The 22,823-nt window shown below is 42.2% G+C and overlaps 1 protein-coding gene across 3 annotated transcripts in view; it reads left to right on the top strand.

Annotated features, from left to right (window-relative positions):
• The first annotated feature begins 316 nt into the window (after positions 1–316).
• epb41l5.S (erythrocyte membrane protein band 4.1 like 5 S homeolog) overlaps positions 317–22,823 on the top strand; it is a 36,127-nt gene continuing 13,620 nt past the window's right edge. Inside the window, exons 1-14 of one of the 3 annotated variants that reach the window (XM_018238673.2) lie at positions 317–507; positions 6,177–6,363; positions 9,196–9,300; positions 10,374–10,416; positions 11,003–11,081; positions 11,787–11,831; positions 13,011–13,063; positions 16,056–16,176; positions 18,927–19,014; positions 19,338–19,426; positions 19,766–19,835; positions 20,845–21,014; positions 22,438–22,544; positions 22,752–22,779. In XM_018238673.2, coding sequence (XP_018094162.1) covers positions 6,184–6,363; positions 9,196–9,300; positions 10,374–10,416; positions 11,003–11,081; positions 11,787–11,831; positions 13,011–13,063; positions 16,056–16,176; positions 18,927–19,014; positions 19,338–19,426; positions 19,766–19,835; positions 20,845–21,014; positions 22,438–22,544; positions 22,752–22,779 — 1,178 coding nt within the window. In that variant the 5' untranslated portion in view covers positions 317–507; positions 6,177–6,183. Of the gene's footprint in view, positions 508–6,176; positions 6,364–9,195; positions 9,301–10,373; positions 10,417–11,002; positions 11,082–11,509; positions 11,713–11,786; positions 11,832–13,010; positions 13,064–16,055; positions 16,177–18,926; positions 19,015–19,337; positions 19,427–19,765; positions 19,836–20,844; positions 21,015–22,437; positions 22,545–22,751; positions 22,780–22,823 lie in introns of those variants that run through there. The other 2 variants (XM_018238672.2, XM_041579139.1) reach the window with 2 other exon arrangements.

The following is a 22,823-nucleotide window of genomic DNA, read 5'->3' as shown; positions in this document are numbered from 1 at the left end:
ATTTTAAAATGAAAATTGGGCTCCACTAGTGCAGAGAGCGCAGCATTAGCGATACAGAGGGAGAGAGAGGGAGGGAGGCAGGGGGTGCTGCTGCCTCAGTGGTACATCCCTAGGATCGCCCTGCCCTGGTGAAAGTAGCAGGTGGGGAGATGTGCCAGGGTTAATGAGGCTTCATATCTTCTAAAGATGCTTTCCCACTGTCACGTATCACTGCTGAGGAAACACACCAAGCCCTGCGTTTTCCAAGGTCCTGGAATCCTGGGCTGAATCTGAATGAGGCACAACGCTGGGCGCACGCTCGCACATTTATCCCCAAATCACACCCCGCCCCTCCTTCTTCTGCGGCCACGCGCATCCGGCGCACCCGTCGGACTCCGGAGCGGCCTGTGGTGTTGTTGCCGCTTTAAGAGCAGGATCAGCCTCTGAGACGCCACATCCGGGCACTGTCCGCTGGGTTCTGGGGAGGGGGAACCGGGGAAAGAATCGGGAAGAGACACCGGCGACCAGGTAACTGTTCCCACAGGGGCCTTTGCGCACACTCACAAATACACTACTACTTACTCTCTCTGCCCCTCCCCCTGCTACTACTCTCACCTCTGCCCTGTCACTGGCATCACTCACTGCTCTGCAGCCCTCTCTTCCCCACACTAGTGCACTACTATTCACTACTACTCACTACTGTTCACTACTATTTCTGTTACATACACTGTCACTCCCCTCACTCTTCTCATAGCAGCGCTCACCTGTTGATCTCACAGTACTCCTCCTGCCCACCTTGCACTGATGGGGACACACTACTTGTAATTGGGCACTGAGGGGACTTTGATTGAGAGTCGCTTGATAGTGATGCCATGTTTATGTCTTTGTGCTGAATAATAACTTTGTTTTTTTTTAGTAAGATGTTTTATTTCAAACCTAATGCAAATAGCAAAACTCATAATTATTGTTTTTGGGCGGGCGAGACAAAATACTAGTGCCTTCCTATCGCACTTGCCTTTAAAGTGTGAATCTAGAACTCCCCACTCACTTTCTAATCATTCCTGTGGGATTTTTAAAAGCGCATTTATCAAATGGTGAACTCTGTTGATAAATATGACTCTAAAAACTGCACTGGAATGAATAGAACAGACATGTCCAAAGTTGAGGCCAAATGCGGCCCGTTTTCAAATTTACACCAGCCCTTAGCCTCTATCATGAAATTAATAATATTGTGGCCCGCTAGCACAGTGCGATCAGGAATCGCGTAGCCGTAATATTTGGGCACATTAGTGAAATGATCTGCCACTTGGTCTATACTTCTGCCTGTGTGCTGAAGGTGTTAGTAATAGAAACGTACTGGCACAGAGTGACGCACCGCTCTCACATACTTCTTTAGGGCTGAAGGTGTCAATAGACGTAATAAAATATGTGAGAGCAATTCGTCACTACGTGCCAGTACGTGTCTATTGCCAACACCTTCAGCACACAGGCAGCAGTATAGACCAAGTGGCAGATCATTTCACTAATCATATGCCCAAATATTACTGCTATGTGATTCCTTGTTTAAATGAGTTAAATGATGTTAATTGTTCAAAGAATGTCCGGCTGAATGGTCAGCCCCCACACTGGCCCTCATTGCAAAAAGTTTGGACACCCCTTAATTTACATATGCAAATTAAGATTCGGATTTGGTTTGGCCAGGCACAAGGATTCGGCTGAATCCAAATCAGGCTGTTTCCTGCCTGAATCCCGAACCGAAGACTGGATTCGGTGCATCCTTACTTTGTACTGTGCTGTCTGTATTACGTTGACAATTATGTTTGTACAGTGCTGCACGTTACACAGTCATTCATAATTAGTCTGTGTATGTTTTAGTGCAGAGTTCCCAGTTCTTGTGTTTTCCTTGCATTCATGCAGTACTGCCCGTGTGTCACTGTTATTTGCAGGGCAGAGAGTGTTGCGCTATCACACACAATTCTATTAATGATTATCTGGGTATTGCACATTTAGCGTTGCACTGACCCCTAACACTATTGCGTTAGAGACTTGTTTAACTTGCTCTAGACTAACTGGTTTAACATTCTACTCACCCTCAGCAAGGAGTTGATGGTGAAACTGTTTGTGCACGAGGGATTGTTTACATATTAGCCCATTATCTGTTCCAGTAACCTTAGAAGTCTATGGGTTGGGGGTCACTAACTACAGGATTTTGGGACACTACTGTTACATATATAAAGGCACAGGACATGTTTTATAGGAAGCATAGAATTGTTAGTGGCAGTTTATTTACTATTACTCAAGTTGTTCATACCTTTGCACCAGCCTGTGACAAAGCAGTTTAGTGATATTGTAGTCCCTTGGTTTCAGTAGGTGGGTGTTGTGCACTGTTGACTCGCTAACCAGAGTGGGGCTGACTGTGCAACACTTTCAATCTCATACTGACATACGTTATTATATTGTAGCACTAGGCTGTTACACTTCCCATGAACTGAACTGCCCTTGTGAGCACCAGGTTTAGTACACGTGCCGTTCTTCATATAAGGTAAAAGGCCAGCGGATTGTTATGGTGAATATACCTTTAATGTTCTCACCCCAGTCACCACTATAGTTCTGCTGACCAGGATTGTTCTGGGGGCAGATAATTTAGCGGTGCTCCCCTACAGCTCACGGCAAACGTGGTGCAAGTAAAGCAACAATTTACAGAATAGAGATAACGAATAGGCCAAGTTCTGTAAATATTGTTGGTGTTACTTGTCCTTTAAGCTCGAGGCCAACAACCTGTGTGACCATGGCATTGAACAGTGAGATCCCATGGCTATTTGATGATGGGTTCATTCTGGGATTGTTTATGTTTGAGTGTAGCTGTAGGTTCCTAATCAGTTAGCCCCTCCTCCTGTGGGACCCCTGTTTCACACGGCTAAGTATTAGTGAGGGCTGGATCCTCTTTGGTTTTGGGGCACCACATTGTAGCAGAATAAAAGAGGGAGGATTCATGGTCCTGCTACTGTGGCTGCTAAGGAACAGTTTTACAGTTACTGAAGATTCCTGTGAGTGCCAGTGACCTGGCTTGCCTTTTGGCTGATTTATCACCCATCACCATCACATAAATGGGAGTCACATGCCTGGATCTCATGTCCCAACACTTTTTCCTTTCACTTTGAATTTGGCTTTTTTGGTTCACATATTCCTGCCTCATCAGATTGTTGGCCATGCCCCAAACTTGGATTTTTCATTGGCCGAACTCTTCTTTTTTTTTAATATGTTTGGCAGCTTTTCCATTTGAGAATTAAAATCACTGGTTGCTGGGGTACAGTGCTGAGTATACCCTGGTCGTTCCTCTATGAAGGTGTTTTGGGGTGCATCGGTGGGGAGGATATTTTGAGATGCACAGAAGCAAGGAATGTCATGTATTGGCTAATCCCGCCCATAAGCACTGCAGACAAGCAGGGACGTGCAACTGGCTGAGAATCGGGAAGAATCACTTTTGATTGAACTGGCAGTTTTTTGGGGTTTAACCCTTATCTGCTGCTTCCAGAACTGCCCTGGCTGTGTATGTTGTAAGAGCAATTTCCTGCTGGGAGTTACAGTAGCCTTACAGTATCTGCTGTTTGCTGTATTCGAGTAATACCCTGCTGGGAGTTACAGTATCCGCTGCTAACTATATGCTGTATTAGAGCAATACCTTAGCTGAGACAATTCTCAGTCTATGGCAGAATATTTTCCGGCATTTTGTAGCCACAATAAAATAGCATGGAGTGTCATTGCCCTTCGAATAGTGCCCTACTGGGAGTTACAGTGGCCTTACGGTATCAACTGCTGACTGTATGTTTTATTAGACTACAGCAATACCCTACTGGGAGTTACAGTATCAGCTGCTGACTGTATGCTGTATGAGACCATCCTTGTTGGGAGTTGCAGTAACCTTATAGTATCCACTGCTGTCTGTATGTTCTCTTAGAGCATGTCCTGCTGGGAGTTACAGTAGGAAGGCAGAAGCTGTTTCTTAGTGCCACTAACAGTATTATTAATGCCTGACGGTGCTGGGAGTAGAGAGAGCAGTAGGTTGGACATCACTGGATACTGGTGTAATGCTCCGAGTTTTCTCTGTTCCCAAATATTAAATGTTCTGTGATTTGTAGTACAAGAGTACAGAGTTTTTGCCTATTGCATTTGGCGCCTCTTGAACCCACTGGGCACCTCAGGCAGTACACCATTGCCAACTAGAGAAGTACAAAAGTAAAAGGAGAACTTTTTGCTGCTCAGAGTCTCCCCCAGACATATGCACCCTGTTTCTTGCATTGTGGCAGAACTCCAGCTCCCAGAATAATTCAAGCAGCCTTTTGGCTGAAGTTATTCATGCTGCTACGGCCAGGGCCACAGGTTAAAGGCAGAGATATGCAGAGTGGGTGCTGACAGACAGGATTGCAGCTCTACCAGTTTAAAAACCTTGGGGAGGGGGAGAGTGTTCTCAGACTGTTTATATGAACCTGAGGTTTTTTGGCACAGTTTAGATTTGCCTGTTAAAGGGCAAGTTCTCCTTTTAATATGTAGTAGGCAATGACACAATCAGACAGTGGGGTGACTACCCACAGGGCACTTACACCCCCCCCCACCCACATACACATTTACACACACACACCACACATACACACACACACACCCAGCCACAGGGGATGTATGCAGGGGTGGGGGCAACCAACTCATGGGCCAAATAAACTTTATCTTAATGTGCAATTTATCTTGGTTGTTTGGTGACTGGGCCCTGGGGCAGAGAGTTATCAATTTCCTGACCTTCCTTCATTCTTTGTCCGCTGACAAGTGATATCTGACTATAGAGAGGAATTAGAGGTCTGGATCTGTTCTGCTTGGTACCCGTTTCTCTCTCTAATGCAGGGGTGCCCAAAAGGTGATAGATGATAGATGATGATGATGATCAGTAGATCTCAAGACACTGTCAACAGATTGTCTAAATCAACCTCCTATTTCATCCTTTTCATTCAGATATTTATTATAGTAAGGTTACATACAAATAGTTGTTAAATATAGCAATATAAATTCTCTCATACATCAATATAATATTTAAGTAATATTTTCAATGGAACAGCATGCTTACAATGCTTTTATGGATGTAGATCATAATGCGACAACATCACTAAAAGTAGACCTCGCATTAGTAAATTATGGGCACTCCTGCTCTAATGTATAAGGAATCTGGAGGGTTCTTGGCCCTCAGAAATTTGGGGTCACTAATTCACCCAATGTCCTTTGCTCCAGTTCATTATGAACTGCAGGGTGGAAAACCATAGAACCAATCTCTCCACTCCATGTTCATCCCATGGACTGGACATTCTAAAGATACTTGCCTTATTTATTGACTGCTTTATATAGGGGCCACCTTTTTCTTACCCCAGTTACCTTTGTTTTGATGATGTCATAGGAATCATTGCCAAAGCATGTTTTTTTTTCTCTTCACTTCTCCAGTTTAAAATTGAAACTAAGTTCTGACAGTCCGTATGATGAATATATAGGGCAGGGCCTGCATATAAAAAGAGAAGCGATAAAAAAAAAATATTAAAGTGGTTGTTAACCTTCAAACACTTTTTCCAGTTAGTTGGTTTCAGATAGATCACCAGAAATAAAAAAAATTCCAATCACTTTCTATTTGTGACCATTTCTCTAATATTGAAGTGTAAAGTTTCTTTTTTCACCTTTTAAAGCAGCTCTGGGATGGGGAGGGGGTCGCCGACTCTTTAACTGTTGATACATTTACTTAATACTTAATACATTTGCAATCTTTGTCCATGCTGAGCAGAATCCCTGAGTTTCATTAAAGGCAGCTGTTAAAATTGATACAATAGTTGCTAATATTCCACAGATACTACTGAGAAATGTATCAACTAATTGTATCAATTAAATGTAGCAAATTGTAACAGTTCAGATGCTCCTGGGAAAACAGTAAAAAATAAAAGATGGAAAGCAATTTGAAAAAAAGTCTTTGTTTATAGTGAACAATCGGAGAACAACTCAACTGAAAAAACGTGTTTGGAAGGTGCACAACCCATTTAAGAATTAAAATGTAGCCTCTCTATAAACTTGCTTTTTTGTTGCCAGGGACACAAACCCTAGCAAACAGTTCACGTTTAATGTTCTGTTTTTGTGAGACACAGTCTGATGCTTTCCCTTTCTGTTTCCCTCAGTTAAAAGATGTTCAGCTTTTTTCGGCGCACGCTGGGGCGCCGTTCCATGCATCGGCATGCTGAAAAGGAACGACTACGGGAAGCCCAGAAGGCAACGACTCACATTCCAGCAGCTGGAGATGCACGGTCCATAATCACATGCAGAGTGTCCTTGCTGGATGGGAGTGACGTCAGTGTGGATTTACCAGTAAGTGATCATCTGTACCTTACCAAGCACTGGGGGTTTCACTTGTACTTACTGTGACCAGGACATTCCTTCACCCTATAACTGGATTTATAAATATAGGTGGGAGCTGCCAAACTACTGTTTTTTTAGCTCTGCTGTGTTCAGCCATCTTTAATGTGTGTCTAATGAAAGCCCTGTCCAGTTTGATGTTCTACAGAACTTGGATAATGTATATTCATGACCTGGCCTCAATATTCTGAAAAAAATACATATGGGCCCACTTTATAAAGACGGCGCTCGCTCTACTGGCCAGAAAAGATTATGCATAAATGTGCAACATGGCTGCGTCTGTGACAAGAGAGTGATTAAGTGTAATTGTCATGTGCGGGTCCACATAAAGTCAACTCAACCTTCACCCTCCCTCTGCCAACGCAGATTCAGCCCGACCCAACAAGCTGTTAATATTTTTGTACCTGTGTCCGACCCCCTCACCTTTGAATGCCTCAGAGGGGTAAGACAGATGTAGTTATGCATTGGCTGAGCATCAGCATGTTGACGTCACCGAAGGAGAGGGCTGTTGGGTGAATTTCTGACTGCCACCCACCTGCAGCCCACTAAAGCATTGATTTGATGGCCTGACAGGATAAGTGACTACATTGTACCCAAAGTCAGACTCCGAGAACAGAAACGGACAGACAAACACTATGACCGTTACACATAACTAGAAACGCAGTGAGACTGAGAAATGAATAGATATTGGGTAGTTTGCTTATTTCAGGTTTAGAAAATGAATTCAATGCCGATTTCAGGTTTAGCAAATTAAATGAAAATAAGTCCTACTCAGTTATTGGATCTCGGTTCTGATGCTGTCACTAAGACTTCTTCTATAATACTTTCTGTGCAGCGCCTGTGTTCTGCTAGATGAGCCGATCAAGAACTGGGTTTGGGTGACATATTTTTGCACGTTTGAGTGCTGCTGACCTGGAACTAAACAGCAGATCAGGGGGTGACCAGCTGCACTCAGCGAAGAGACACCCCCAGGAGCAAGGTGACCTTTATGCGTTGGGTAATGAGCGCCCTTTCAGCATTTTGGCACAAATCTGAATACCAGGGAGAATGTCTGTGTGAGGGGCTAAATGTGCCTGTGGGTTAATTGTGGCTTCAGTTATAGTATATTCTAACAAAACTTGATGCACAGAACAAGCCCTCTAACCCAACCCAAACATGCAGCATATAAATTCCTACTGCCATTGTTACTTCAGTAATATGTGTATCCCCCATTATTATTGTCTAATATTTATATGTTTTTTAACCAGAATATGATCAAGCTTGGCAGGGGCTATTCCCTGGGCAAACTGCTACCTGCCAACATTCTGCCAGTCAGGATATGGTGCTTTATGCAAATGTTATTATTAACAGGGAAGAAATGCATAAGGCTGCAGACTGAGGGACTATTGCTTCCAGCTGATAGAATCCATAGAATATTTGCTTTGAAGCAGATGTCCAAACACTAGAAATATCGTAACAATTATTGTCTTTGGTGCAGTTGGGGAGGGGTGCATGTACAGGGCCCTATGATTCAAGTATGGCTTACCCTTTCCTCTAAATTTTATTAGATTAAGTTTATTTTATAGGGAATTCTGTATCCCCTACTGTAAATTATAAGAATATTTAAAAGTCACTGAGAGGTTCTGTGACCATATAAAGACTTCAGGCTGTAGGTGGGGTTAACACCTGTTGATGGCCAATATACTAATGGTGCTGCTGCTGCAGGTAAATCCATGTGCAGAAGTTTGGCAAGTCCCTTCTGTAGGGCCCCAGTTCCCTTTTGCCTGTGCCTCTGGCCAGTAGTGCTGAGTAAATATTTATCTTGCTCATTTGTGCTTGGGTGGCAGAGAAAGGAATTTCTGAGCAGCCAAAGTCTCCCCACAGAGAACAATGCACATTTCATGGCTCCGCTCATTAGGGAGCACAAAGAGGCTTTTCAACGTTGTGCTTGGAACTGGCCGAGAAGTGCAATGGGGAGAGATTTGTCCATTATTTGTCTTCTGTCATTTGCCTTCCTAACTCTGGCCCAGGGGCCTGATGCATCACTCGCCATTGTATACACTTCTGTAGCTGTGACAGAACCATATGTTTGGTAAACAGTGTTACACATAGGTGTATGGTGGAGGATGCTGGGACTTCTAGTTCTGTAAGCAGACTCCCTTCTGTAGGATGTGGTTGTAATGCAAACCTGTACTGTACACCTGCAAGCTCCACTGGGGGAATGGACTAATGTCTCTGTAAACAGCAATGGAACAGGCCTGGACTGAGAATTAAAATAGGCCCTGGCATTTCAGGTACATAGAGGCCCAAACAGCCCCCACCAGCCCACTAAATACTGACTTTCTATGGGACGTTATAGCAGCCCCTCAGAACCCACAGATTGCCAGTCTGGGCCTGCCATGGAATATGTAGAATATGCAGAGAAGGAATGTAGTGTCCAAGGGACACGATATGGCAGCTCCTACCCTATAAATTAGGAATGCAGCTGAGCCTACTTTTCTGGATTCTGCTAAATCTCGAATACTTCACTCAGGATTCGGCCAAATATCTAACTGTTTTTGAATCCTTTCCTTGGGGTCGCATACAGTTCGGTGGCAAAGAATTGATACACATACCCAAACAGAAGTGCATGTGGCACTTTGTAGTGTTAGAATTTGCTTCGACCAGGCTCTTTGTTTTGGCAGAATCCTACTGAAAAAGGCTTACATTCAGCCGATTTCTGGATTCGGTGTATAAATACCTAGATACTGCTGCATGTGAATGATTAAGTGAATGACCCCCCCCCGGGTTTATCTGTCTCTGCAGAAGAAAGCCGAGGGCCAGGAGCTGTTTGAACAGATCATGTACCATCTGGATCTGATAGAGAAGGATTACTTTGGGCTGCAGTTCATGGATTCAGCACAAGTGCCTGTAAGTAGCGCCATTACATGTCCGAGCTATGCTCGAGATATTGTTGCTCTTGTTTAATGTCAGATATTGTCATTCCTGATTTTCCTTTTTGGACCAAATCCGCTCTTGCTGAACTACAACACTCAGCCTTTAGCTGTAAGGGGATGCTGGGAGTTGTAGTATGAGCTGAACGGCTGCAGGACTAAAATCCATGTTTATATGAACTGTGTTAGCCATTTCTGCCCAGCGGGGTCTGTGCAATTGTTTTATGGAAACATTTCTATGATTAGTGTTCATTGCTCCTCCACTCACTAGCCTTAAAGTGGAGCCTCAAACTAATGTATGTCTTTTGGGCACAGGGAAATGAGCTGTTGTGGGGTTGCTGTGAGTATAGTGAGGGAGCTGGGGGTGGAAATGAAACTGTGTTTTGCTTCATCTCGTCTGTTTTCTCTTTATCTCCTCCGCATTCCTGGGCTGAGAGCTGAGCGTTTGGAGACAGGCACAGCTAGGTGTGGGACCCACCCTTACCCCAGCCCCAGGCACCCACTATGAGGCTTCTGGGAAACAGGAATATATAGTGAATAAAGGACCCCCTCTTGTAAAATATAAGGATATTATAAGTTATCGAGGAGTTTCATGACCATATAAAAACACGAGGCCGAAGGCCGAGTTGTTTTTATACAGGTCATGGAACTCCTCGGTAACTTCTAATGTCCTCATATTTTGCAACATTGGGGAATTTATTTATTATAATACACAAGTTTCAGTGAGTCATGTGACAGAAATGACATCAGAACTCACTGTTTATAAGGATATAATTTTGGCTTTTGTGTATTATAACATTATTACCCAATGTTATCATCATCCCCATAGGAAGGGTTTCTTTACTGTAGGGGCAGTCAGGTTATTGGGATTCCCTACCAAGAGATGTAGAATGAGTGATTTATTGGTGTGGAGATTTCATCCATTCAGGGGCCACAATTGTTAGGGCTCCGTGTGGACCAGAGTGGCTGCAGAGACACATTGTTACACTGTGTTTAACCCATTGCTTGGTACTGACAACTCTGATCTCTCTCTCCCTCCCTCTTTTGTAGCACTGGCTCGATAACACTAAAAGTATTAAAAAACAAGTAAAGAGTAAGTACAGCCCTTTTTTTCTCCCTGCTATGTGTTTTGTGTTGTATTATCATTATCATGTATTTATATTGTATAAGCTTGTTGGAAAGGGTAAGTGAAACTCAGTAAAGATACAGACTTGTGGAATATGGCAACAGTGATGTACCCATGGCTAGCAGTTTTGTGGTGGCAGGCAAAATTAACTTTATATGCCCTTTAACCATCACTGGTTGTTTTACGAGATGAGCCCCCTGTTGCCTATTAGGGGGTTTCAAATCTAAAATGTTTTCCTGAAAATGTCCTCAGTTGTTTGAGGGATTGGGGGGGGGAGGGATAGTGCTGTGGACTGCGCTGGGAAGGGTGGGAGGTGCTGACATCCAAATACACCAATGTCCACTGCCTTTAGTTCTATTCTTGACAAACCCCACCACTAACATCATGGGAATCGAGGTTCTGCAGGTTGACATGAGTGGCCCCTTGTAACAGTAATGCCCCCCATATAATTAGTTCTGTATTGCCAGATATTGGTTACCTTCTAATGAAGCCAGATGTGTAGAACAATGTAACTAACAAGCTCTCCATTCATTCTCTTCTGTTCCTCTTGCAGTTGGGCCACCCTACTGCCTACATTTGCGGGTGAAGTTCTACTCTTCAGAACCCAATAATCTTAGAGAGGAGCTGACCCGGTGAGTCCAATATCCAAAATCTACAGGGGACTCCACCCCCAGCCCCTACTTCAGGAACTTTAGGAGTGACCATTTTTATTAAGCTACAATGGGATGGGAACACCATGGCATGCTGGGAGTTGTATTTTCGAAGATTCTGTAAAGTAACAGGTTGGGCACCATGAGAACTTTAGAGACTGAGGTGTCAGGAATAATTCTTTCTACACCCAACCCTAAAACCAAGTTTTCAGCTATAAAATCTGGGCCTCAGAACCTGTTATTGCTGTGGCCCTGGGCCCTTATGATTCCAGCTGAGTATTAATTTGGGTTAAAGAGCAAGGAAACAAATATTCCAAGTATGCAACACTAAGTATTTACCTTACACTTCACTATTTTTATCTCCACTCTCCTGCCCCCAGTCATCCTTGTGCTCCATACGATTGCACCAATGTGCCAGACATGGAATGACATTTGTTCTGTTTTTATTTACTTTTGATAAATTCCAGGGATTTTTAATAGAAGAGGGTGGGTTCTGTTGTGGTGGTTACAACTTAAAAGCAAACTCATCGCAACACTTGCTCCAGTGTCCGGGCTTGCATTTAAAAACTCCAGAGGGCAGATTAGTTTCTCCTGCCATTGGACTCTGTTCCAGGTGTGTTTGTGTAAGGGCAAGTGTGTAAGCTAAAATCACACACTATTTCCACTAAACGTTGTGTCCTCTTGCAGGTATCTCTTTGTGCTGCAACTGAAACAGGACATTCTCAGTGGCAAGTAAGTGTCTCATAATGACCAGCACCAGGTTCTGCTGCCTCCTTCTAATCTAGCTAATTTCTAAAGGGAAACTAACACTACATTTAGCATTATCCTTATATAGTGTTGACAAGTTCTGCAGCACTGTTCAATGATTATACATTATTACTATTGCAATCCTGCCCCAGTGGTTCTCACAATCTGTTAACATTCACACACACGAGGGACAGTTAGAAGCCAGTTCTGATGAGGGGCAAGCAGAAGCCAGTTAGCCGTGTCCCTGCTAAATTGTGTTTAGTACAGGGGAGTACTTCTGCTGGCATAGTTTTGTGGTATTTCTCTGTACCGGTTATGAACAAACTTAAGGGGCTGTTCCTGTTGAATTTTGTTTATTACAAGGGTTTACCTATGATGTGGAAGTTTTATATCTCTCTATACATACAATGAGCAAACAAGACTTTTCTTGCCTGGAGTTGATGTGACTCAGTACTAAGCACAATGCAGCAGGAACAGTTCCTACGTTTGTTTTTAGCCTGTACAGCGAGATCCCTTAAGACTATGCCAGCATAAGTATTCCTCTATACTAAGCACAATTCAGCAGAAACAGTCCCCTAAGGCTAGTGCAACACGAGGGCTGAAATCAGCATGTTTAAATAGACTTTCCTATTTCAGCCTCTACTTGGGCAGTAGCCTCCTCTTCTTTTTACAATTACAATTCTTTATACTATTGTGTTGGCTCTGATGCAAAATCTTGTGTTTCTTTGCCAAAATCAGCCTAGTGTATTCGCACTGGAACCGACACAATGGTTCCTAATGGGAAAAGAAGCGTAACATAGGGGCTGAAAATCGGCCTGTGTATTTTAGCAGGCTGATTTCAGCCCTTGTGTGGCACTAGCCATAGGGGACTTTTTCTGCTGAATTGTGCTTAGTACCGAGGAATACTTATGCCAGCATAGTTTTATGGGATCACTCTGTACAGGCTAAAAACAAACTTAGGAACTGTTCCTGCTGCTATTGTGCTTAGTACAAAGCCACATCAACTCCAATCAAGAAAAGTCTGTTTGTCTCACACTGAGAACTTGTTAGATCAGATTCCTGTGGCTGTGATAAGATCTGAAAGATGTCCTTTATTATAAATCTGAAAGATTCCCTCTTATTATATGGATGTTTTGCTCACTGTCAACTCTCTGCCCCTGTTAGACTGGAGTGCACCTTTGATACAGCTGTGCAGTTGGCAGCTTATGCTTTGCAAGGTAAGTATCATGTCTCCTGTATTTCTGCTGTGGGTCACACAAAGTGCCATCCCTTGGTTCTGGTTGCACCCCGTGCCCTATGTTCTATTTGCAGTGTAAATAAAATACTTTTATTAAGTAGTAGAGTTACCAGTTGGAATGAGTAAGAGAAAACCACCCAAAATTCCAGAAATATGTGAGTTGTGAAACCAAAGCGTTTCTGTTTCATACATAGCCAGACAGCCCTGCAGAATGAATTTTATATACAGGAATAGCATGCTTCATGGAAAAGTGCAATGGTATAGGTACCCTTGGCAAACTACCAGCTTCCCCTGCCAGCCAAGAATGTGTTATTCCAGTACTAATATGTATTTGCATTAAAGGGGTTGTTCACCATAAAACACTTTTTTTTAGTTCTGTTGGTTTCAGATAGATCACCAGAAATAAAGACTTTTTCCAATTACTTTCCATTTTCTATTTGTGACCGTTTTTCTTATATTGAAGTGTAAAGTTTCATTTTTCACCTTCTACACCAGCTCTGAGGGGGGTCGCCGACTTAACTTCTAAATTGTTACATTTAGTTGATACATTTGTTAACTTTGACCCTGCTGAAAATCCCTGAACTTCATTCAGCTGTTAGAATTGACGCAACAGTTGCTAATATTCCAGAGAAATACAATTAAAATGTATCTATTAAATGTAGCAAATTGTAACCGTTCAGATGCCGCTGGATCACTGAGCTGCCAAAAATTACTGAAAACCCAGAAACAGGAACATTAAACTTTATTTTTGGGAAAACAGTAAAAAATAAAAGATGGAAAGTCTTTGTTTATGTTGAACAATATGAAACCAACTGAACTGAAAACAAAGTTTGGAAGGTGAACAACCCTTTTAAAAGAGAACTAAACCCAAAAAATCAATATGGTTAAAAATGCCATATTTTACATACTGAACTTATTGCACCTGCCTAAAGTTTCAGCATCTCAATAGCAGCAATGATCCAGGACTTCAAACTTGTCACAGGGGGTCACCATCTTGCAAAGTGTCTGTCACGCTCAGTGGGCTCTGAGCAGCTGTTGAGAAGCTAAGCTTTGGGGTCATCGCAAATTTACAAGCAGAAAATGTGGTTTGTCTGTAATATAAGCTGATGCTACAAGGCTTATTATTGAATTATGATGCACTGGTTTTTGTACTGCAATGTAGTAATTATCTGTACTAAGTACTAATTAGCCTTATATTGTGACATATTGAATAAACAGTATATTGTGAGTCAGTCCCTAAGCTCAGTAAGTGACAGCAGCACAGAGCATGTGCTGTGAATCAGCGGAAAAGAAGATGGGGAGCATCTCTGGAGACGCATATCTTCCCTGCTAATGGGCTGTGGTTGCCTTGGGCTGATACATTAGCTCAAAACATAATTTGCACCATTTATAGACTATATCTTTAGTTAGACTTTAGTTCTCCTGTAAGAGCAGAGAGAAAGAGAACACATGCTAGTCTGGTGCCTCCTAGTCCTGTATTTAGCTTAGGGTGCCCCCTGTCTAGCCAGGGAATTAATTGCTCACCTGTGTTTGTAATAAAGTTCTTATGCTTGCGAGCAGTGACCTAACAATCTGTTAGCTACAATGAAGTCTCTGGGCAGTGCAAGTGTGTCTGTATATATGAGTGTGTTTTTAGCCTGTAGTGCTATCTCTTTGTGATAACATTAAAAAAATGGGTTTGAGGTGCCCAATGTGAGACACCTCTGTTCTGAGGGGCTTGTGGTCCTAACTATGGATGCACCGAATCTACTATTTTGCATTCGGCTGAACCCCCCCGAATCCTTCTCGAAAGATTCAGCCAAATAATTATCAGAATCCTAATTTGCATATGTAAATTAAGGGTGTGAAGGGGGAATCATTTTTACTTCCTTGTTTTGTTACGGGATTTCCTTCCCCCACCATAATTTGCATATGCAAATTAGGATTTGGTACGGCTGAGCAGAAGGATTTGGCTAAATCCTGCTGAATCCCGAACCGAATCCTGGATTCGGTGCATCCCTTGTCCTAACAAACACTATGTTCACTTGAATGACAGGTATGTATGGGCTGCTGCTCACTGGCCATTGGTGACATAAGCAGATGCTGCCCTTACATGAGAAGGGAGATAAGCAGGTTTAAGCAGATTGTCTCCCAGTCACAGACAGACGTAACCAGGAAGGAACCATAAACCTTTCTCCTATATACCCACATCTTAAAGGGACATGCTGCATATTCTAAAACAGGAGGGCACTTTTACAGCCTTGCCTAGTAAAATAAGGCTTCTCCTATATCTGTAAAGACCCAACTTGCACAGAAACATGTCCTGTGTTTAATATTATAATTTGCCCTTTACACTCAATATATAGTGATGACTCACAGGGCCATGTATTCTACTTTACCCAGCAGGGTTTATTTCGGAAGGTGGTTAAATACATATAGTAATGTGTTGCGTAACTCCCTCAAGATTAAAGGGGGTTGTTCACCTTTGAAATAACTATTAGTATGATGTAGAGAGTGATATTCTGAGATAAATTGCCATTTGTTTTAATTTTTTATCATTGAAAGTTTTTGAGTTATTTAGCTTTTTATTCAGCATCTCTTTGATTTGCATTTTAAGCAATCTGGTAACTAGGGTCCAAATTACCAGAGCAACCATGCATTTATTTGAATAAGAGGCTAGAATAGGAGAGAGTTTGAATAGAAGTAGCAATAACCGTACATTAGTAGCCTTACAGAGCATTCACTTTTTAGAACGGGTCAGCGATGCCCATTTGAAAGTTGCAAAGAGTCAGAAGAAAAAGGCAAATATAAAACTATAAAAAATAATGATAACAAATCGAAAAGTTGCTTAGAATTGGCCGTTCTATAACATAATAAAAGTTACCTTAAAGGTGAACCACCCTTTTAAAAGCAGTGTTAAAGGGGTGCGCAGTGATGTTGGGCTTCTGTATGTAATTGTATCTTTTCCCCCACTACACTTTCTGTACAACCAGGGGAGCTGGGAGACTATGACCCTTCAGAACACACCCCAGACCTGGTGTCGGAGTTCCGATTTACACCCACCCAGTCAGAGGAATTTGAATTTGCTGTGTTGGGAAAGTGGAAGGATTTCAGGTAAAAAAATTATTTTTTCAAAAATCAAATGTGAATATTAAGCATGTGATCCAAGTGACCTAATTTTCTCCTGCAAATAAGTGGGACCAGTTGCGTCATTTTCAAATCATGGTGCCACTTTTAAAAGCATTAACTGAATCAGCATCACAACATCACCCGGCAGTGCATTCCACAACCTGACTGTCCTAACTGTGAAGAACCACCTACGTTGCTTCAAATGAAAGTTCTTTTCTTCTAGTCTAAAGGGGTGGCCTCTGGTACGGTGATCCACTTTATGGGTAAAAAGGTCCCCTGCTATTTGTCTATAATGTCTTCTTATGTAATCATGTCCTCTTGCAAGTGTCTTCTTTTTTTTTTTCCCAGAGAAAACAACCTCGATTGTCTACCCTCATAATTTGTCTTCCATCCCTGTTACCAGTTTAGTTGCACGTCTCTGCACTCTCTCCAGCTCATTTATATCCCTCTTAAGGACTGTTGTCCAAACTGAACTCCATACGCCAGATGAGGCCTTACCAGGGACCTATAATGAGGCAATATTATCTTTTCAACCCTTGAGTTAAAGGACATGTCAACCGAAAAAAAAAACTTTTTGCCTAATAAAAGAAAACACAATTATAAGTATATTTCCAATATGAATCTTATTAAAAATGATTAGTGCTTTAAAAGTTATTTGTAAATGTAATTGCTATTGAAAGTGGCATTTGCTTAATTCCTGGTTGTTACTTTTTAAACAATGTTGCAAAAGCCAGTCTCCTCCAGCAAGTCAGGTCTGTGAATTCCTTGGCTTTTGTAACAGAGCAACAAGGGCAGAGAATAGAAAAGGACAAACACTGCTTTCAATAGCAATACATATACAAATAACTTACAAAAAAAGACCATACAAATATTTGTAATGAATGTATATTGTGCTTAGTATTATATTGTCTTTTGTGGGTTGAAATGTCCTTTTATACCCATTTTTTTTAAACAAGACAGAAGTTTATTTGCTTTAGTAGCCACAGAATGACACTGCCTGGAATTAGACAACGTAATATCTACAAAAGAAACTAGAATCTTCTCCGTTAAAGTGGACCTGACACCTACGCATAAAAAGTTGTATAATGAAAGTCCTTTGCAACTTAAACATGGAACACAGATTAATTTTTTTCATTAAAAAAATTATTTTCATTATAAAAATATAATTGTGTGGACACTGCGCAAGGGCATTAGGTCCCCCATTTTAGTGCTTTCACAAGATTTTGGGGTGGTACACAATTTGTCTTAATAACAGTGTCCACAAAATGGCTCCTGCCTGCATTCTGTGATTGTGTAATTCCACAACTGAATGAAATAACATTTAAATAATAAATGTAGTGTAAGTAAAGTTTATTTTGCTCAACTAACATGATAGAAAAGAATTTGGAATTATTTTGTAGGGTGACAGATCCCCTTTTAGGAAACCCCCCAACACACTGCCATTTAGTGTATACTCTTGCATTAATATATTAAACCTCATTTTCCAGTTTGCTGTCTAGTTTTCTAAACTAGTCAAATCACTCTGCAAAGTGGCAGCATGGAACTTCTAGTTCTGCACGGTTTAATATCATCGGCAAAAATAGAAACCATACTTTCAGTGCCCACCTCCAGGTCATTATATAAGTTGAAAAGCAAAGGACCAAGTACAGACCCCTGGGGTACTCCACTAAAAACACAAGTCCAATTAGAAAATGTTCCATTTACCACCAATCTTTGTCTTTTAGCCAGTTCTCTAACCATTTACAAATACTATGTTCCAGACCAATATTCCATAATTTAACCGGTAACCTTCTGTGTGTACTGCATCAAATGATTTAGCAAAGTCTAAGAAGATTACATCCATTGCCATCCCATAGTCCCTGCTCACCCTACATCCACTGCCATCCCAGGTCCCTGCTCACCTTCTCATAAAAATAAATTAAATTAGTCTGGTAAGATCTATTACACATTAAACCACGCTGCCACAAACTCATAGTATTATTATTTGTAATGAAGTCCAGTATATTATCCCTTAATACCCCTTCGAAAAGCTTTCCTACCACTGATGTCAAACTAACCTTCCTATAGTTCTGAGGCTAAGAATGGGATCCCTTTTTGAAAAGCTGCTCCACAGCAATTCACCAGTCTCTTTTCACCATTTGAGACCTCTATGAATCCCGAAACATTGAGTAAAAAGGTTTGGCTCGTTTAGTATCCTGGGATTAATATCCTTTGGTACCGGACCATTGTTTATCTTTAGAGGTTCTAGTCTCTTTTGAATTACCCTTTTTCTCTAACCATACATAATTTGTTGTATTATTAGAATTGGGACTATTAACAAGCCTGTTCCTCATTCGTGCAGACAGACAAAATGTATCAGTTGAGAATCTTTGCTTTTTCTTTGTTCTCATCAACCTGCTGACCCCTGATATTAAAGGCTCACACCCTTCCTAGTTGGTTGCAAGAAAGGTTTAGAGTCAAATAAATGATATGGGGAGGCAGTTGTCGATTTTATTCCAATAGAGCAGGAAAGACGGAGAATCAGAACTCTGTACCTGGGTAAATACAGTGTGTGTGTGTGTGGGGGGGGGGGGTTGGATTCAGCACATTTTGATGCTTGACCGCAGAAGAGAAAGCCGCTCAGGAGCACAGAGTACAGAAAATCAGAGCTCTATATGGGTGAGGACCGTGGATTTTTAAATGAAATCAGATTCCCTCCCCCCCAGAATAAACCTACTGCTTCTTTTTCCATCTAGGGGACAGACTCCTGCTGAGGCTGAGACCAACTACCTGAACAAAGCCAAGTGGCTGGAGATGTATGGGGTCGATATGCACATGGTGAAGGTAAGCGATGCCCTTATGTTTTCCTTGTTGTTTTACATATTTTGACATACTGGGAGGGATCCTCTGAAGAGTCTTAAAGTCTTCCTCCATTAACAAAGCCCCACCTTGGCTAAAGTCTGCCCATCCTTTTCTCTGTGTGATTGAAACTCGGATACTTTATGTAACAGAAAGTGACACATCACTATTTAGTCTGTGTAGAAAATTAAATTGTAAGTGAGGAAGTGCTTAATGGGAAATAAGCAAAAATCCTTTATGGAGCTCCCAGGGGCTGTGCTCCGTTGTCTGATAGAAATGTGAGTGTTGCCCCCATTTCTCCATAACAGGGTCGTGATGGCAACGACTATCAGCTCGGCCTCACTCCAACGGGTGTCCTGGTATTTGAAGGGGAAACAAAGATTGGCTTGTTCTTTTGGTAAGTCTCAATATCCAATCAAATCCTCTGCATTAGGCCAGGGCTGTGTGTGCCCAGAGCATTCCTTCTCTGTATATCTCTATTTATGCACATGGGTGGGAGCTGTTGCTTTATCAAATTCTATCTTGTGCATAACATTTTTTTTCTGCAGGGCTGTTCTTGTTGAATTGGGCTTAGTACAGGGGATTACCTATCCTGCTATAGTTTTATGGTATCTCACTGTACAGGCTATGATAAAATTCAGGGGACTTTTCCTGCTGAATTGTGCTTGGTACAGAGGAATACCTGTGCTGCCATGGTTTTTATTCAACAGTAATAATACAATTCTCCCCTCCACAGGCCCAAAATCACCCGACTTGATTTCAAGAAGAGCAAGCTGATGTTGGTGGTAGTAGAAGATGATGAGCAGGTGGGCCATGTGTGACATATAATCCTGTTATTGCACTTTCCTTTCTCCAGTCCCATGAAGGAGGGATTTTCTTGATCCCAGTGGGTTTGGTGCTCTTTTTGTCAGGGGTCCACAAGTTGAAAAAGAACTCCTAGAAGGCAGTCAAGGGACACAGGGAGTTTAATTTTAGCAGTAATTTAATAGATATTCCTTCTCTACACATATATAAGTAGAGGAGCTATTGACCTTTTTCAAAAAAGCAAGTGGGGTTTTCTCCCAATAACAAACATATTATGCTGTCTGTTGTGTATTATAGTATTACTGTCCTGGGATATATGCAGTTACGGCATTGGTGGATGGCTACTCCAATAGGAAGTGCTTAGAAATTATGTTGGGGTCTTCTGTTTTATAACATCTAATGTACCTTTATCCCCCAATGTAACTGAAAGGTGAATGGTCCATTATTGATCTGGTTTAAGCCACTAGCAGCATTAAGCATTCATAGAGGCTACCAATCAGACGGCTTCTTAGCAAACCCATAGCCAAAAATTTTGAAAATTCCCTTCATGTGTCATATGTTTAAAGAAGAACATACAGCAGCCCCTTCACTGCATTGTGCCCTATGCTTTTTTTCTTAATCATCAGTAGATGATTACACATGGCCATACACAAGCCAATACAAGCTGCCGACTCTGCCTATTCAGCCAGCTAATTGGCCTATGTATGGGGCCGGTCCTATTGATTCAAATAATTATATAAAGAATGATGCGATCCGCATCGGAGCTCACCCAGTAGCGCTGTGCTTTCCTGGTGCCGTGTCCTGGATCAGCGCCGATAGTGACGAGAATACTGTCTACCCGGTCCTATTGATTGACAAGAAGACGAGAACTGTATTGATGCTCTTACAGATCTCTGAAGACTTGCGATCGGATCAGCCTAATGTGGCTCAATGTGTGTGGGACCATTTGCTTTTTTTAGTGAAGGTGGGTATCTGGCAAATGGCTGGACTGAACTTTCCCTTTGCCTGCAGGGCAAGGAGCAGGAACACACTTTTGTATTTAAAATGGATCACCCCAAAGCGTGCAAGCACCTGTGGAAATGCGCAGTGGAACACCACGCCTTCTTCCGGCTTCGCTCCCCCACCCATAAAAGCTCCAGTCGCTCTGGGTTTATACGGCTGGGATCGCGCTTCAGATACAGGTAAGAGGAATTGGGTGCAGTGCTCCTTGTGCCTACTGAAGCAGGTGATTTAAAGGTGTTGGGAATGAACTGTACTCTCTCCCCCCCCCCCCGCCCTCATTATCACTGCATGTAGATTAGTATCTGCAGTAGGAGAGATTATTCCTGTTTTGGCCAATACCTACTTCAGTGCAAGAGTGCTTAAAGGCAATTTCCCCAGCAGTTTGTGTTTCTGTTATTGTGAGGATTTAATCTGTTGCACTGAAGCAACGTGTTGCAAATTTTCTCACACGTTCGCGGGGAGTATATTTATCTTGCATACCACGAAACAAAAAGGAATTTCTGAGTCTTCTGCAAAAAAAAATTTAGTTTTTCTGTGTTTCTTGCTCTCAGGAGAGTTTCTGTCGATCAGAACATATGGGGATCGGGGTATTGGACATCTGGTTGTTGGGGTTGCTCAGCGCTGGTATTGACTCTGTGTTTGTGGTTAGACCTGAGGGTTTTTTAAAATTAAATTTAGAGTTTTTGTACATATAAATGATGGGTTTTGTTATTATTTCTTAAAATAATTAGTCAATGGGGTAAAGACTGCGCTCTGTCCAAAACGGTGGGGAAGAAAGCTGCACCAAAGTTCAATCTATGGATCCACTTGTCCACATACAATTCAAAGGAAAATAGGGAATGGAAGGTGCGCTGGGGGTACCTGTAGGGAAAGGGAGACAAGCCTATCTAGTGTAGTATCCTTTGTACACTTTAGCGGATATTAAATAATCAGATCTACTCACATTCGTGGAATGATCATATCGCAAAAGAGAGATCTGGTCGCATATGTCTTCAGTGTGGGGTTGGTTTGTAGTTGGCGTGTCTGGTCGATTCTTTCGCCAGCACTGTAGTAGGAGCCAAGCAGATCAAATCTTCCCTGGATGCTGGATTGCACTGGCAGAGGAGAAAATGAGAAGGCAGCAGTATCAGACCACCAGCAGCCCAACTTGACCAGCGTCAAGTTGGGCTGCTGGTGGTCTGATACTGCTGCCTTCTCATTTTCTCCTCTGCCAGTGCAATCCAGCATCCAGGGAAGATTTGATCTGCTTGGCTCCTACTACAGTGCTGGCGAAAGAATCGACCAGACACGCCAACTACAAACCAACCCCACACTGAAGACATATGCGACCAGATCTCTCTTTTGCGATATGATCATTCCACGAATGTGAGTAGATCTGATTATTTAATATCCGCTAAAGTGTACAAAGGATACTACACTAGATAGGCTTGTCTCCCTTTCCCTGCAGGTACCCCCAGCGCACCTTCCATTCCCTATTTTCCATTTCTTAAAATAAACCACTAAATCTCCGACTTGCACTGAATTTACTCAAGACTTCAAATTTTATTGTTGCACTGATTCCTCTGTCAACCCCATTCAATGCCCTGTGGTTTCTCCTTTCAGTGGCAAGACAGAATATCAAACCACGAAGAGCAGTAAGCCGCGGCGATCATCCTCATTTGAGCGTAGACCTAGTAAACGTTATTCCCGTCGCACAATGCAGATGAGAGGTACAGTTATTACTTATCTGGCTACATCCAAGCTGCGGCTGCATTTACTTTGTCCTTGGGAGCGTGCTCCTGTCCCGTTACACTGCTTATCTACTTTAGTTGCATTAAAGCAAAAAGTGTAAATTTAGACCTTTAATGAAGCAGAACCACAATTACCCTGTTTAATGTACTGTATTCATCTTACTGGTCTTCCTGCTTTATTAACAGGTCAAGCCCAGAGGCCAGAATTTACACGGTGAGTTACGCCGGACATTCGTTCTGTGACCATATAAAGGCAAA

This window comes from Xenopus laevis, chromosome 9_10S, assembly GCF_017654675.1.
Source record: "Xenopus laevis strain J_2021 chromosome 9_10S, Xenopus_laevis_v10.1, whole genome shotgun sequence".
In the NCBI taxonomy this organism is placed as follows: domain Eukaryota; kingdom Metazoa; phylum Chordata; class Amphibia; order Anura; family Pipidae; genus Xenopus; species Xenopus laevis.
This window is presented reverse-complemented; position numbering and strand designations above follow the sequence as displayed.